The 16950-nt window shown below is 52.3% G+C and overlaps 1 protein-coding gene across 1 annotated transcript in view; it reads left to right on the top strand.

The window, feature by feature from the left end:
• Window positions 1-16950, top strand: part of LOC139260355 (cGMP-dependent protein kinase 1) — a 1295119-nt gene that overhangs the window by 702065 nt on the left and 576104 nt on the right. The window contains exon 4 of the mRNA XM_070876878.1: window positions 4470-4575. Coding sequence (XP_070732979.1) covers window positions 4470-4575 — 106 coding nt within the window. The remainder of the gene's footprint in view (window positions 1-4469; window positions 4576-16950) is intronic.

Below are 16950 nucleotides of genomic sequence, written 5' to 3'. Positions count from 1 at the left end.
CTGGTCTATTTGCAAAGGTTTAACAATCACTCGACACATTACCAGTTCATCCACCAAGCTCACAACCACCTGCCTCATCGTGGACCCAACTGGCTGGAGTTTTATTGAGTCTTGTGAACATCACGTGACTGGCTAAGCCACTCCCAACTCAACAGCTCTACAACTATTTTGTTGTGAACAATTAAATCAAGTGCCCCCTGATTAAAGGGGGGCAGGAGGGACACCAAATACTTTCAAACAATTGCGCCCTTTTTTTTTTGAGGGCACTAAAAACACAAATTATACAAGTGCCCTCTGGCTCAAAGCGGGTTGTGGGGGGGGGGGGGGCACTAAAACCGGCACAATAAATAAATTAAACTTTCGACAAAAAACATCAAATTAAAATGTGGTTGCCGGGGGTGATGATGCACTCCAGTCCCCCTGGCGCCCACCTCTCACGGAAGGCTGCGAGCGTACTGAGCGTAGCCTGCTCCATCTCCAGGGACACCCTCCACAGCTCTACAACTCTTTTGAGAGAGAACAATAAATAAACATTAAATCAAGTGCCCCCTTATTAAAGGGGAGGACACTCCAAACAGTTTACAAGTGCCTTTTTTTTTGTGTTATTTTTTTTGGCATCAAAACCACAAATTATACAAGTGCCCCCTATAAGAGGGGAGGGGGACACTAAACCCGGCAATAAAACAAATTAAACTTTAAAACATACAAAATCAAAATTAAAATTTGGTTGCCGGGGGTGATGATGCACTCCAGTCCCTCCGGCGCCCACCTCTCGCGGAAGGCCGCGAGCGTACCGGTGGACACCACGTGCTCCATCTCCAGGGACACCCTCAACAGCTCTACAAACCTGTGAGCACACTCACAGCTGCATAAGTTACAATATAGTATGAATCTTGCGTGTCTATTTTACGGTTTTCTTTTTGCAGAATATCAAATAAGCTAATAGAATGCTAGGTTTTATCTCGAGATATTCAATATAGAAGCCAAGAGATAATGCTGAGCCTGTATAAAACCTTAATAAGACCTCAGTTAGAGTACTGTGTGCAGTATTGGACTCCACACTACAAGGAGGGTATTGTGGGTTTACATAGCGTAGCGTGCAGATTCACTCAGATGCTGCCTGGCCTGAGGAAATACAAATACAAAGAGTGACTTGAATAATTGTTTTTTTTTTCATTAGAACATCACAGATTATTGGGCGATATAATAGAAGCGTTTAAAATTATGAAAGAATGGGGCAGGGTAGACAGAAGCAGACTGTTTCCAGCATTTGAGAGGTTAAGAATGATGCGGACACAACAATGAGATACAACAACAACTAGTAGTATTAATATAGCCCCTTTAATGTAGTGAAACATCCCAAGGCATTTCACAGGAGTATTATGAGATCAAAAATTTAACCGAGCCTCATAAGGAGAAATTAGGGCAGGTGACCAAAAGCTTGGTCAAAGAGGTAGGTTTTAAGGAGCGTCTTGAAGGAGGAAAGAGAGGTAGAGAGGCAGAGAGGTTTAGGCAGGGAGTTCCAGAGCTTAGGGCCCGGTCAACAGAAGACACGGCCACCGATGGTGGAGCGATTATAATCAGGGATGCTCAAGAGGGCAGAATTAGAGGAGCGCAGATATCTCGGGGGGTTGTGGGGCTGGAGGAGATTACAGAGATAGGGAGGGGCGAGGCCATGGAGGGATTTGAAAATAAGAATGAGAATTTTGAAATCGAGGCTGAGCCAACGTAGGTCAGCGAGCACAGGGATGATGGGCGATTAAATGTAATAGATTTAGAACAGAAGGCAGGAGAAACTTTTGTTGACAGAGATTCGTGAGAATGTGGAATTTACTTCCAGGGCGAGTGGTTGAGGCTGAAACCATGGCAACATTCAAGATTAGATTGGATAGCTGGATCAAGGAAAAGGGTTTGAAAGGAAATGGGTGGGTATGGGTGGATGTGGATGGATAAATGTGATTAGAATGGGAGAGTAAATGTTGACATGGACTGATTGGGCCCAATGGCCTACTTACATTTGAAATATGACACTAAAATGTATTTCATACACTCAAAGTTTACTGTGTTTTTTAGAAGTTTGTCAATTGTTTAATTCTGGCATGTTGCTGATCAGGTGGAGTGACAGATGTGATAGGAAGCCCTTTGCTTGTGTCACTGTATAATGTCCACTGCAGTAATGAGTGGAATACCCAGCTACAGACTAAAAAACTCGCTCAAGGAACTTTTTTCCTCAAATAATGCAGAGCATCTTCTTAACCTATGAAAAATGCTGATTTTTGACAGAAAGGTGGAACTGGCATTTATATAACATCTATCACATCCTTCAGGACTCCCAAAGTGCTTCACCTAATAATGAATTGTTTTTGAACTTTAAATACTGTTGTTATGTAAGCAAATGATGGCAAACGAGATGAATGACCACCTTATCTACTGCTGGTGGTTTTGTTTGAAGGAGGAATCTTGGTCAGGATGGGCAGGACTCCTTGCTTTTCTTCAAATAGTGCCATGGGATCTTTCATTCCCACTAAAATTGATAGATGGAAGCTTTAATATTTCATCCTTAAAGAAGGAACTTCCAGCAAGGCAGCACCTACTTCACAGGGCACCGCAGTGTCAGCCTTGGTTAGGTGCTCATGCCCTGAAGTAGGGTTTGAACCCATAGGCTGCTGAGTTAAGTAGAACTTAGAAGACAGATTTCAGTCACTTAACATCAAGAAGAACAACTTGTGTCCACCTTACCTTCGTCTAACAATATATAGAGTTCAGACATGTGGTGGAACAGACAACACGAGACAAAAGACTTCAGGGTAACATTTCTTTACTTAAAATCAATCTACGATTACAAGCAAGTACAAGTATACATATACACTAACACCAGCGAGTGACCAGTTCGGCGGTGACTAGTAGGCCCTTCTTCCTGTGCGACCGACCAAGTTGCCCGACTCACTGCAGTAGCACCAAGCCCCAACACTTGGCAGGCCTCCCAGTGCAGACCACGTTGGCTATTTTTCAATCATTGGTAGCTCTTCTATCTCAGACCACGTTTACAATTCTTCAATCATTTTACAACAGCTTAAAGTGTTCTTTTGCGGAACTCTCAAGGTCATGCAGCTTGTCCCAGCTGTAGATTTGTAAACCGCAGCAGTTCTACCTGTACAGCGTAAGCCCAGCAACATGGCTTCTTAGCCTCTCAAAGCATGCTGGTACATCAAATTCAGTCAAGTTACAGTGAACAGCGCATTTCTTACACTTGATAACTTTATTTAATCTAAAAAATAATTCTGTGACTAAACTGAAAAATTTAAATCTATTAAAGCAATGAGAATTCTAATTCAAATTCACGCCTCATTAAAACTGTTAGATTTGCTCCATTGTATATCACAGCTCCTGGTATGTGGAAATACCAAGGAACAGATTTCCTCAGGGCAGCAATGGGGACTGATCTTTGGTGGGGCAGGGCTTCTGCCCACTCCCCTTGCCTGGGGGTTTGACTCTGAGTCATTTCCTGGAGTCATGGTGATTTAAACAATTATGTTGAGCACCAGGGCCACATAGGTAGGGTTGCCAACGCTCCAGGGTTGTCCTTGAGTCTACAGGAATGAGGGATTAATCTCCTAGACACTGCTGCGAGAAACCTGGGGGGGGGGAAAAAATCATCAAGGCATTAAAAAAAAATTCTTTGAACGCTTTAATTTATTACTTGCGGAAATATCGGAGATGTGAAAAACATCTGTTTGACCAACAGTCAAGAATCATCCAATCGGGTCATGAAGAGTCTGTTCGCTCACCAGTTGGCATTGGGAGGCAGTGCTCCACAAGGATGGACGTGTCGGGTGAACAAACGCAGGAGCTGGGGGGCCGGGTATTTGTCGGCAGCAAGTCATGTGATGACACCTCCAGGAATTTGTCCAATCAGAGTTGGTAACCCTACAACTACGGTGCCACGGAGGTGGTGGATGGGGTAGGGGGAGGGGGTGCTGAAGAGAAGCTGGCCTCTCAGGTGAAGGGAGGGAAATAGTAGTGGTGTCTCACCACAGCACCGTGTTGCCACCTCAAGATTCTTTTTGTAAAATCTTGCACTGTTTAAATTTTGCCTCTTGGCAAATGGAATCGATCCCTCTGCAATCAACTGTCTTAAGTGTATTTTTTAAAGTAATTTGTCAATTGTTCAATTCTGGCTCCTGGCTGATCAGGTCGAGTGGCAGATGTGATGGCGAACCCTTTGAACATGTATACTGTGCACTGAGGCAATCAGCTGAATAGCCATGTAGGCAGATGAATCTGAGTCGACATGAATAGCAGGAGGGCTACCTTGCCTGAAATTCTAATTGGCAGTATAAAATTGGAATATCAGCCAGTGTACCTCCAAGGAAAGAATACTGTTGTATTTGTTGCCTTTTTAGTGGATTCAAATATGCTTTCTTTTTCACTTGTTGGCTAACTGTGTTTCTCCTTTTGTGGTTTGGCAGCTCTTACGAATGTAAAACTGTGGGCCATCGATCGACAATGTTTTCAGACTATAATGATGAGGACAGGACTAATCAAGCATGCGGAGTATATGGAATTTCTAAAGAGGTTGGTTATTTTTGTTGCATTCATTTCCTCCCTGTTTGAAACAACTTAAAAGTCATTTTCCTCCCACTCCCTGTCGACTACATCAGAGCGACTGCTATTAGCCAGCTTGTACCTTTGCTCGCTCCCACAGTCCGTGCGCTGCTCCCCAGAAACGCCAGCCATCAAATCCTGCCTCTTCATTTGATTTAATTAGGTGCGATGCTTATTTGCATCAGAGTTTACAGTTTGAAAATGTTGTTGTGAAGCTGCAGATGTACGTGTGGGTAACACGAGCGAGAAAGCAATTTGTTTATCTGATTATAGATATTCGGCACTGTGTAAACTATAATTCACTTGTTTCTCATTACAACACTCCAAAAACACCAAACAGATGGGCAAATTGTAATTTTTCCTTTTAAGAGCGAATGAGATGGTATAATTTCAAATTTGCATATTGTGATATTAATAGGACTGATTATTTTAATTTATTTGTTTAAGAAACTTTAGATGGGCAAGCTCTTGTCAATTAAGAAATTAATTTTAAAAGATCGATCATATGGGAGGTGGTTCAATGGCCAACTTTTCCAGTGGGGCCACTGGATAGTGCATTCTGGGAAAACACAAGCGAATTGGACAAGACGAAGACTTCCGACAGTTAAATAATTCAATCTCATGCATTTAACAAGAAACAATGCGGCTGAAATTGCCCCGCGCCCTGAGTGGGGGGGGGGGGCGGTAAACTTGCGAGCCGGGACTTTTATCACCCGTTCTGGAAGTCCCACCCCCGATGCGAAATTGGGCATGTGCACCCCAGCAAGGGCACGCAGCACTGTCTCCAGCGCGCTGGGTCCTAGGAGGGGCGGTCCTGGGGCAGGAGCCCAGCGCCGCGCTCCGGAGTGCGGGCGCTACGCAGATGCTCAGCGTGGCGCTGACGTGCTACCACGCCTCTCCTCCTTCAGTGAAAGGGGAGGGCCGCCGCGCACTCTGCAGACCCTTTGGTGGCTGACACTGGGCCACCAGGGAGGCAGTCGACCAGGCCAGCAGCCCGGCAACCATAGCGGCATGTCTGGCCGCATGATGGCAGCCCCGGTCAATGTGAGGGCAGGCCGACGGAAGAGTGTCGGCTGACAATAAAACATTGCGGCCCGCGGTGCAAAAAGGCCTTCCCTCTTCCCTTGGAGAAGCAGGTGGTGACATCTGCCGGTGCCATCCTCGTGGCCCACGGGGCGCAAAGGGGTCAGCGCGGGCTGGTGAAGAGTCGGTGCGCATGCCGCTGACGTCATTGCTGGGCATGCGCCGGCCTGGGGCGCAAATCGTGGGGCCAGCACTAACGGCGCATTGGCCCCCCGCGAAACCTGCGGGGCAATTTCCAAGGTGGCACAATCACCCACCCCGCCCAGGCGAAAACTTCACTGCATCCCATTACTACCCCCCCGAAGGCGCTTACGGGGCTATAACAAGGACAATTTTGCTCCCAATATCGCGTGGCAAAAGTAATCTTTTTAATTCAACACAAGTCAGAGCTGCAAAGAACAGCCTCCGCTTGCTGCTTATCTTGGCAAACTGCGAATGTTTGAGTGACATTTGGGAAAAAATAGGACTGTGGAAGAGAATGTAACGGGGTGATAAATCGGGCATGGGAATGAAAGTGTATCACACACAGGAATCTTTCCCTGTGGATTTTTCAAACGTTATCTTTCTTTAGACTTTAGCTTTAGTTTCAGATTTGAAGATCTCATTATTTATATTCATGTGAAACCAAAAAATTATCTTGGATATCTTTTCCTTAAAATGGCACACAAGACTCCGCCATTTGTGAATGACCTCAAACTGCCTATATTGAGTAACTTATTTTCTGAATTTGATTAATTTCATACAAATAACCAAAGAAAAGTGATTGGGTGAAGACAGTATTCTGCAAGTGTAAGGTACTGTAGTTATTGGTCTGAAACCAGGTGCTGTGGTATCAGTTTCAACCAGGCAGTGTTTCATTTATTCCCTGGTGTCGAATAGAATTCTACTGTTCAGGTGCAGTTTTGCAGATGCAAACATAAAGGTGTGTACAGTGTCAGACATGGCTCAGTGGCAGCGTTGTTCCCTCCGAAACAGATGGCAGTGGGTTCAAGTCCCTTTCCAGAGACTCGAGCACAAAATCCAGGCTGACACTCGGGTGCAGTGCTAAGGGAACACTGCGCAGTCATTTTTCAGATGAGATGTTAAATCGAGACCCAATCAATCCTCACCCCCAGCTCACGATCACTGTCTCCCCCTCCCCCGATCGCTGACTCCTCCGATCACTGTCTCCCCCTGCCCCGATCACTGTCTCCCCCTGCCCCGATCACTGTCTCCCCCTGCCCCGATCACTGTCTCCCCCTCCCCCGATCACTGTCTCCCCCTGCCCCGATCACTGTCTCCCCCTCCACCGATCACTGTCTCCCCCTGCCCCGATCACTGTCTCCCCCTCCCCCGATCACTGTCTCCCCCTGCCCCGATCACTGTCTCCCCCTGCCCCGATCACTGTCTCCCCCTCCCCCGATCACTGTCTCCCCCTCCACCGATCACTGTCTCCCCCTCCACCGATCACTGTCTCCCCCTCCACCGATCACTGTCTCCCCCTCCCCCGATCACTGTCTCCCCCTGCCCCGATCACTGTCTCCCTCCTCCCCCGATCACTGTTTCCCCTCCACCGATCACTGTCTCCCCCTCCACCGATCACTGTCTCCCCCTGCCCCGATCACTGTCTCCCCCTCCCCCGATCACTGTCTCCCCCTCCCCCGATCACTGTTTCCCCTCCACCGATCACTGTCTCCCTCCTCCCCCGATCACTGTCTCCCCCTCCACCGATCACTGTCTCCCCCTGCCCCGATCACTGTCTCCCCCTCCTCCGATCACTGTCTCCCCCTGCCCCGATCACTGTCTCCCCCTCCCCCGATCACTGTCTCCCCCTCCACCGATCACTGTCTCCCTCCTCCCCCGATCACTGTCTCCCCCTCCACCGATCACTGTCTCCCCCTGCCCCGATCACTGTCTCCCCCTGCCCCGATCACTGTCTCCCCCTGCCCCGATCACTGTCTCCCCCTCCCCCGATCACTGTCTCCCCCTCCACCGATCACTGTCTCCCTCCTCCCCCGATCACTGTCTCCCCCTCCACCGATCACTGTCTCCCCTCCACCGATCACTGACTCCCCCTCCACCGATCACTGTCTCCCCCTCCCCCGATCACTGTCTCCCCCTCCACCGATCACTGTCTCCCCTCCACCGATCACTGACTCCCCCTCCACCGATCACTGTCTCCCCCTCCACCGATCACTGTCTCCCTCCTCCTCCGATCACTGTCTCCCCCTCCACCGATCACTGTCTCCCTCCTCCCCCGATCGCTGACTCCTCCGATCACTGTCTCCCCCTCCCCCGATCACTGTCTCCCCCTCCACCGATCACTGTCTCCCCCTCCCCCGATCACTGTCTCCCCCTCCACCGATCACTGTCTCCCTCCTCCCCCGATCGCTGACTCCTCCGATCACTGTCTCCCCCTCCACCGATCACTGTCTCCCCCTCCTCCGATCACTGTCTCCCCCTCCCCCGATCGCTGACTCCTCCGATCACTGTCTCCCCCTCCACCGATCACTGTCTCCCCCTCCTCCGATCACTGTCTCCCCCTCCACCGATCGCTGACTCCTCCGATCACTGTCTCCCCCTCCACCGATCACTGTCTCCCCCTCCCCCGATCACTGTCTCCCCCTCCACCGATCACTGTCTCCCTTGTGGCCTTGCAAAAGCGTTCAAGTGCTGGGGGCACAGGATTACCTGTGCTCCCCTGCTCCGACAACCCGAGAGGTCTGTACCTGTCACAGTGTGCTCCCACATTGTGACATAAGGTGGGACCTCTTGGAATCGAACATGCACCCCTCCACGAATGACTCCCACATTCTCCACTCGGTACAGGGGTGCTGGTCGTGGGGACGCCCCCATCACGGGCATCCTGACCACCACACCCATGATGGTATGATTTGACTTTCCACAGTCCACCGGTACCGGGTAGGCTTCCGATGCTACACGAAGTTGGCAAGGACTCAAAACATTATCGTAAGGGTGCAGTGCTGCTAAGTGCTGGTTGCTGATCCAGGAGGGGACCTGTCCCTGTCTCAGATCCTCGAGGTTACTCCGTCCCTCTCCCAGCAACCAGGCCCCATAGAGCACGCACACCTCATTTTGGGCGGCTTGATCGGAGTTTCTATCCTCCCGAATCAAGGCGTTTACAGCCCTGGCCTGCGCCTCCAATTGAGAGATAATCTCCTTTAAGTGAACTGTCATTGCCACCTCTTCGTGGAGCGCGGATCCCACTACGGTATTCTCACCCCCCAGGACTTTGTGCAGCTGATTCTTTAACCCATTTATCTGGAGGGCCAGCTGCATGTTATCCAAACTATTTATGGCAGACGCCCCGGTGTTAAACCCCGTAAGAATGTCATTTAAAGTGCCACGCTTCTGCCTGCCCGGTTCGGCCCTATCCCACTGTTTATACAAGTCTGTCACTTTGACATCCCCGAAGTCCAGTTCATAGAACTTCCGGAACATCTCCCGCAGCAGAGCCTGGTATAACAGCTCGGTTTCCCGGGGACACCACATAGGTAGGCGGACTTCTGTCAGATTTAGCACCACTGATGTCACCGTGCAGTGTACCCCCTGATAAAGTAGTTTCTCGGTAGGGACCAACACTAAACCATTCCCCGGCCCCCTGGTTGTTGTCAGGCACCAGTGTGGGACGGTGGGCTTGGCCGAGGGTGGGGGCTTCCTTTCCCGAACTACAAGTTCAGTGGCATTTACTGGTACCCGGGGATTAGGGATCACACACGCCTCCCCGCTGCGATCCCATCCCACCCCATCCCCGACATCCTGCCCCCACCTATAAAAAGCAATGGAGACCCACTCTGAACACACGCGAGTGGATCCCCACATACACAAATAAATTCCTTGGTCGTACGCCCACCATTTCTCCCAGCACACCGTTACCCCGCCGGATGACCCCATGATGGTTCGGTAGGTATCATTATCCAGACGTTCCCAGTCCGAGTGTCGGTCTCCCATGTCCCTCTTGAGCTTTCTGAGCCACCACCACCGTCCCAGAGGTATGTCCCCTTGGCAAGTTAGGCATACCTTCCTGCCTTCTGTCACTCTCACTCTGGAAGTGGCCACAGCGATCTCCGGGCAGGGGATGGAGGCCTCTCCGTAGGTAAAGTCCTTATGGTTGGAGTACTTGGTGGAGTTCGATCCCAACCACCCAGGCCATTTCCCCTCATGGGAGTAGGTGACCCGGCCATCCGCCGCCGGAGTCCCTTCTCCTGTGGTCACTGTCGGCGCTCTGCCCCCGGAGCATCCGAAAACCAGGGAGTCCTCAGTGTCCCCTCGGTGCCCGGTGCAGATCCTTAGCGATACCAGCATCACTAACGTCCAGTAGGGAGGTGTTGACATCTGAAAGGCAAGAAGAACATGGCCTTGCCTTGCGAGACCTCTCCAGGCTCGGCCCTCTTAACATGTTCCAAACACAAAAATGCTGTACCCAACCGTCACTGATTTACCTAAACACATATACACACAACACAAAGTAACAAAACAGGAAGGGAAAATATACACACCGCCACCCGTCCCCGGGTGGCCAGGCTATATCCTGTCACTGTACAGGCGTCGTCGACCACTTGGCTGACCGTACCCTGGGGACCAGGATGTCCTCCGCTGAGGGGCTCGTATGGTCCCCCTAAATGAGTCTTGTGCTGCCCTCCAAGGCCGTCCCGAGCCCCGGATGATCGGTGGGAGACCCTTGCTAGCGCAACAGAGCACCCTCCCTGTTGTCTTTCGCCGTATTAGTCTGGGGCGGGGGGCTAAGTAAACAGGGGACCACGGCGCCCTGGGCTGTGGCACTCTGTTACTCCTCCTTACTGTCGGTGCAGAGTCCCACGTTATGGGCTGCAGTGCCATCTCCTCCACCTCTTGGGCTAGCCCCAGCTGATCCACCATGGGAGGTTCAGCTTCCCCTTGAACCTTGCTAATGGTAGAGCCTTTCTCCCTACTTCTGTTAGTGGGCTGGGAACCTCTACCCAGTGGTGGGATAGCCTTACAGGAGCAGTGAACCAGCCCCGGCTGTAGAGCTTCGGGGCCCGCTGCCTCCTCCGGAGCCTCCAAATCCACCGGGGCCTGTTCTTCCCCCAGTGCCTAATTCCCTTCCCTTGCTCGTCCCCTCTGTTTTTTACCTCTTTTGGGGTCAAACAATTTACACTGATTAATGTGATACCACTTCACCCGGCGAGGCAGTCGAACCGCATAGACCATAGGGCTAGCCTTGTCGACTATGCTGTGTGGTCCCATATATAATGCTTCAAAAACCCCGACCCGAGCATAGTTCCTCACCATTACCTGGTCCCCTATCTCCCATTCGTGGTGTTTGCTGGGTTCTAGCAGCAATCGGTTACTCTGATGCTGTCTGCCCATGTTACTAGCAGCCTGCCAGTGAATCTGTTTCAGGTGTTCAAACAGGTTCCTGACAAACCGGTCCCGGTTCACCTCTCGGAGCTGCCCTTCGGTGAGAACCGGCGCCAACACATGCACTGGGGTTCTCATGATCCGGCCCGTCATCAGCTCATGGGGTGAGTACCCTGTGCTCTTTGACTGACTGGCCCGGATTCCCATGAGGACCAACGGTAAGACCTCCACCCACTTGTTCGGTGAGTCTCCCGTCTCCTTGCGCAGCCTTTCCTTTAGGGTCCGGTTCAGGCGTTCTACGGGGCCTGAGGACTGAGGGTTGTAGGCGACATGCCATTTGGCTCTTATCCCCAGCACCTTTAGGGTGGCCTGCATCACCTGGCCGGTGAAGTGGCTTCCTCGGTCGGACTCCACGATTTGAGGTAGACCCCACCGAGAGAACACCTCCCTCACCAGGATTTTTGCAGTCCCCACCGCGGTAGCTGTTCGGCAAGGGAAGGCTTCCACCCACTTGGAAAACACATCCACCAGGACAAAGCAGTATTTATAACCTCCATGGGCGGCCGGTAGGGGTCCGATGTAGTCGATCTGGATCGACTGCCATGGTCCCTCTACCCGCCTGACGTGTCCTATAGACGCCTTCCTTTTCTGAGGGTCTGGATTGTTTGCAGCGCAAACCAGACAGCCCGCACAGAAGTTGCGAACGTCTTCCCGGAGGCCTGGCCACCACCCTGCCTTTTCTACCCGTTGCCAGGTAGATTCTGGCCCAGGGTGTCCCGCACCTGGACCCTCATGGGCCAGCTGAAGGAATTCCCTCCGGTGTTGTGGCGGCACTACCCATTTGTCCCCTTTAAACAACATGCCTTCCCGCACAGCAATATCTACAGCACTGTATGGGCCCTCTGCCTTTTCCCCCCTTTTGATAGCAGCCAAGGCAGCCTTCAGGATCGGATCCTGCATCTGGACTACTTTAAGGTCCAGGGACACAGCCGCCCCTACGCTCCCTTGTGTCCCTGGCTTGCTTCTTGCTGCTGCTATCCTGCCTGCCTCGTATGGGTCCCATGGGCGACCTGTGCGAGCACCTTCCCTTGCCAGCAGGTCTGCCTGCTGGTTACCTTCCCCCCGTGGCTCAGTTTTGGAGTGGGCCTTTACCTTATGGATATATACATCCCCGGTTTCTCCCACTGCAGCCACGATCTTTTCTAGCAGGGGTTTGGTCACAAGGGGCTTCCCATCCGCAGAGGTGTACCCCCGGCGTGACCAAATCGCCAGATACTCTGTACATGAATTGCAAGTGAACATGCTGTCCGAGCAAATCGTGTATGGGGTAGGGAATTCCTCGGGGTGTGTGACCACATACATCGCCGCCGAGAGTTCCGCCTGCTGGGCGCTCAGGGTGCATGGGAGTTTAAGAGCCAAGGCAATCCCTGCCTTGGGATCCCAAACTCCGCAGCCCGTGAGTCTTGTACCCGCGGACACTGAACTGGAGCCATCAACATAGATCTCGCGGCCTGTGGGGTGTATCCCTGCCCGAAATCCAAAGTTAATGTCCCACACTCCCTCCACAGAGCATCGATGCGGCTGCCCTGGATAGATTAAATTTGCTGCGAGCCTGGGCTCGCAGAGGCCCTTGACCTTTAAAGTCATTTGGGAGAGGAGGAGGGTCCAGCGAGTGATTCTAGCACTGCTCACTGTCCCGTCCTTAATCCTCCCGTCCAACAGCATCTGCGTCGGGGTATGATGGGTGAGGAGTGTAATGGGGGATATTCCGGTAAAGATCTGAGCTCTCTTTACTGCCCAGTGGGTGGCAAGCAAGTGCCTCTCACAATCGGAGTATCCCTTTTCTACCTCTGTGAGGACCCTGGAGGAGTACACCACTGGTCTCAGCTGACCGTTTCACCCCTGGAGCAACACTGCACTTAAGCTGTCGCCACTGGCTGCCACCTCCAGGAAGAATTCCCCCCCCCCATCAATTGCCCTAGGGCTGGTGCTACCTGCAGGTCTCTCTTAAGACGGACAAATGCTGCCTCACAGCCCTCGTCCCATTCCCACTCGACCCCCTTATGTAGGAGTCTGAGCAGAGGGGCGGCAGTGGCTGCATAGTCCTCGATGAAGTCCCTACAGTAGCCAGTGATTCCCAGGAAAGACCTTACCCCCGACACATCCCTAGGGACAGGGAGTTCCTGCACTGCCTTTCTTCTAGCCTCATCAATGGCCCTTTCTCCTGCCCTTATCGTCAGGCCCAGGAATTTTACCTCTCCTAGACCTATCTGGGCTTTCTTGGGGTTAACTTTAAAACCCCCTTCCTTCAGTAATACCAGCAGTTCGGCCAGCAGTGGACCGTGTTCCTCACTGCTGTCTGTGAACAACAACAGGTCGTCCACATACTGGACCAGCTGGTGTGGCTGGCTGAAGCCTTTTAAGCAGTTCGCCATGCATTGGTGAAAGATGCTGGGACTATTATGAAAGCCCTGTGGGAGGCAGCTCCATGTATACTGCTGTTCCCGGAAGGTGAAGGCAAACTTGTACTGGTCTTCCCTCCGTACAGGGATAGACCAGAACCCGTTGGATATGTCCAACACTGTGAACGTGGTTGCGGATGCAGGGATTTCCCCTATCAGATCCGCAACCGCCGCTACTGTGGGGGCACAAGCTGGGATGTTTTTATTGAGCACCCTATAATCCACCGTAGCCCTCCAAGAATTATCCGGTTTCCTAACCGGCCAAAGCGGGGAGTTGACATGGGTGGCTATGGGTCTCAAAACACCCTGCTCGACAAGCGAGTTTAAAGCTGTCTCCAAGTCTGCTTCTGCCTCTCGGGGAAAGCCATACTGCTTTTGCGGGCGCGACATGGGATCCCCATCTATTCGAACCTCCACTCCTGTGACTCTCCCACAGTCGTGTTTATGGGTGGCAAATGCTGCAAGATTTGCTTGCACATAGTCCCGGTACTCGGCCGGGGTGTTACTGACCAGAACCTCCAGGTCGTAACCCCCTTTTGGCTTCATTGTACACAGAGTCCCTTTTCCCTGTTTCTTATCAATAACCATGACTTCTTCCTCTGCTCCCGTGCCCACTGTGCCCCATAGACAGTGATTCCTCAAGTCTACTAGGATCTGGCGAGCGATGATAAAATCAGCCCCCAAGATCCCTTTTCCCACCTGCTCCCAGTTCATCAGGACGCACTTCCATTGTGTTTGGAGTGCTCCTAAACGAACTGCAAGCGGGACTGAGAAAAACCCAGCCTTCTCATTACCTGTGAACCCAACTAGTTGATACGGCACCCCGTTTGATAGAGGTGAGGTTGCGGGGTCCTCCGAATGGACTATCGTGCTGGAAGCACCAGTGTCCAAAAGGTAGGCACCCAATACACCCTCAACCTCCATCTTGACCCAGGGTCGTCCCCAGGGGTCATATTCTAGTGGGCACAGGTATGCAGGCTGGGTCTGGGCTAGTCACGGTCTCTGTACTGGCAGGGTTGCTGGTGCTTCCCTGCCTGTTGCCGTGGCTACCTTCCCAGTCCCCTCTAGCGCTGTCCTCACTGCAGCTACTATCTGGTCAAGGGATAGTGAGGAGCTCACTCCACTTCCCCCACTCTGGGCGGCTCCTGAAGGACTTCTCCCCCCATATCTCTTTACTGGGCTCCTGCAATCCCTTTTAAAATGCCCAGCTTTCCCGCACCCGTAGCACACACCCTCCTTATCAATCGAGCGGCCACCCTCCTGGTGCCATTCCCTTTTGGGAATCGAGTTGGGCTTTACTTCATTTACCCGACCTTTGGAGGTTTTCTCCTCCTCCCCTCCTCCATTCCGTTGGACCAGTGCCAGTTGCCTGACCACTGCTTCCTCGGTGAGGTTGGGGTCCCGGGAATCGAACCACAGTTCTGCCCTGGCCTTGAGCCGGGGCAAGCAGTTTGCCACCAGCATCCTCAGCCAGCGGCCAGTCTGTACCGCGGAAAGATTCGCCCGGTCGAGGAGCTCCCCACAGGCTGCGTGGTATACCACCCACAGCCTGTCCGCAAACGCCTGCGGGGTTTCCCCTGCGAGCTGCCTTGTCCTTTCGACCCGTTCGAAAGGACTGCCGTCATCGAAGCCCTTAGCCTCAAGGACGGCCCTCTGGACCTCAGTAAATGTACGCTGTCCCCTCCGGCATTCTGCCGGCAGGGCCTGGTACAATTTGCTGTCCAGAGAGAAGAGCAGCAGCTTGGCTGTCTCTTCCTCGTCGCACCCATTAATTTCCCCTGCCTGCATCACCTCCATGAAGTGGATAGACGGGTCCCCGCTGCGAGTGAGTTTGGCCAAATGGGCCACCATGGCCCTGAGTGATTGAACTCCATGGGGAATAATAAAGTCGCTCTCCAGCGCTCCCCGACCTTGGCCACCTCCCTGTGGAGGACCGTACTTGCGCTGCCTGACCGGGCACATCCGCCCTGGTTCAGGATCTTTCTGCGCTGGTCCCTCTACCTCCGGCTGTCCCACCATACCCGGTGCAGCAGACAGTGCCTGGTCTCCTGATCCAGCCCTTAACTGACCCTCGGCTGGAGCCTCACGTCCCTGCTGCCGAGCGGGACACATTGGTCCTGCCCCCAGCCCTGGGAATGCTACTACCTGCGTGCCCCGCCCCTCCTGGTACCCCACCGGACAAACCACCGGTGCCTCAGGAGGTGGTCGGGCGTCTCTTGCCTTTGGATTCTCCTCTACCCCCCAATACTCTCCTTTGTCCCCTGTGGACCCTCCGGGTCCTATCAGGGCGACCATCCCCTTTGCCTGGGACAGAGCGTGGGTGAGAGTTTTAATCCTCTCCTGGCAGGGACCGTGATCTGCAAACTCACTGCTACTGGCCACTTTATAGGTGCCTGTACGTCTTTTAATTTATTCTCCAGTTCCCAAATTTTCTGGGTGTACCGAGAGTTCTGTTCCCGGAGGGACCCCTCACTACCCTTGGCCTCAGTGACCTGACACTGAAGATAGTCCCGGCTATTTCGGAAGGTCTCCTCCAACTGCCGGTTCCTTTGCTGCTCCCCAGCTAATTCGGCCAGCAGGTTGTCCCCAACCACAGCCCGGATAGCAGAGAGCTCCTCTGATTTCTGAAGACTCTGTTCCAAGTCCTTCACCCGCTGGTCGAGCTTTCGGACTTGGCAGGTGAGGCAGATAAGCCAGATGGCCTTTTCCACCTTGTGGTTGTGGTCCTTCCCTGCTGTCCACTGAGTAGCAGCATCCACTGGGCGTTCTGCCCGAGTGAGGGCTTGTACCCAAGGTTTGGTGAGGTTCACCTTGCCAAAAATGTATGAGGAAATTCTCTCCTCCATTTTAGTTTCCTCTCTTATCACCTCATCTGTTATATTAACATCTCCTGTTTGCTTATGTCCCATCTGGGTCGCCATGTTCTGTAAGGGGTTTTCACAGGGTTGTTGTGCCTTGGGTGTCTCTCTCTGGGCTTCTGCCCTCACAGCTTATGCCTGGCCTGTGAGGTACCCTGAGTGCTGCAAGAGCACCCCTGGAGAGACTGTGTCCACAGCTTATGAAGGGGGTTTTGAGACTCGTGCGTCCCCACAGCTTATGCCTAGCCTGTGAGGCACCTGTGAGTGTCAAACACTCCTAACCCCTTCTTCCCTAGCCTGTGACACACAGTTGAGCGTTTTCAAGGTGCTCCTAGCTTCCCTTACACTGTTCTGACATAAGACTCACGATCAGGAGATGTAATACAATAGAACTGAGACAAGGTGATTCCAAGAGGAACTTTAGGCTTCCAATCTATTTGACAAGGTGCATCTCAACAAACAGCAATACACCAACAAAACAATCCCCCTAAATCCCACTAAACGGACACAACGAAAATCTTTACACCAGTTTAGCAGTACAATGCCCAACCTCCCACCTTTCCTGGCCTAACTGAGTTGGGAGTTCTGGGGACCAGAGGTTA

The sequence above is a fragment of the Pristiophorus japonicus genome, chromosome 3 (assembly GCF_044704955.1).
Source record: "Pristiophorus japonicus isolate sPriJap1 chromosome 3, sPriJap1.hap1, whole genome shotgun sequence".
Lineage (NCBI taxonomy): Eukaryota > Metazoa > Chordata > Chondrichthyes > Pristiophoridae > Pristiophorus > Pristiophorus japonicus.
Note: the sequence above shows the minus strand (reverse complement) of the source record. Positions and strands in the feature narration are given on the sequence as shown.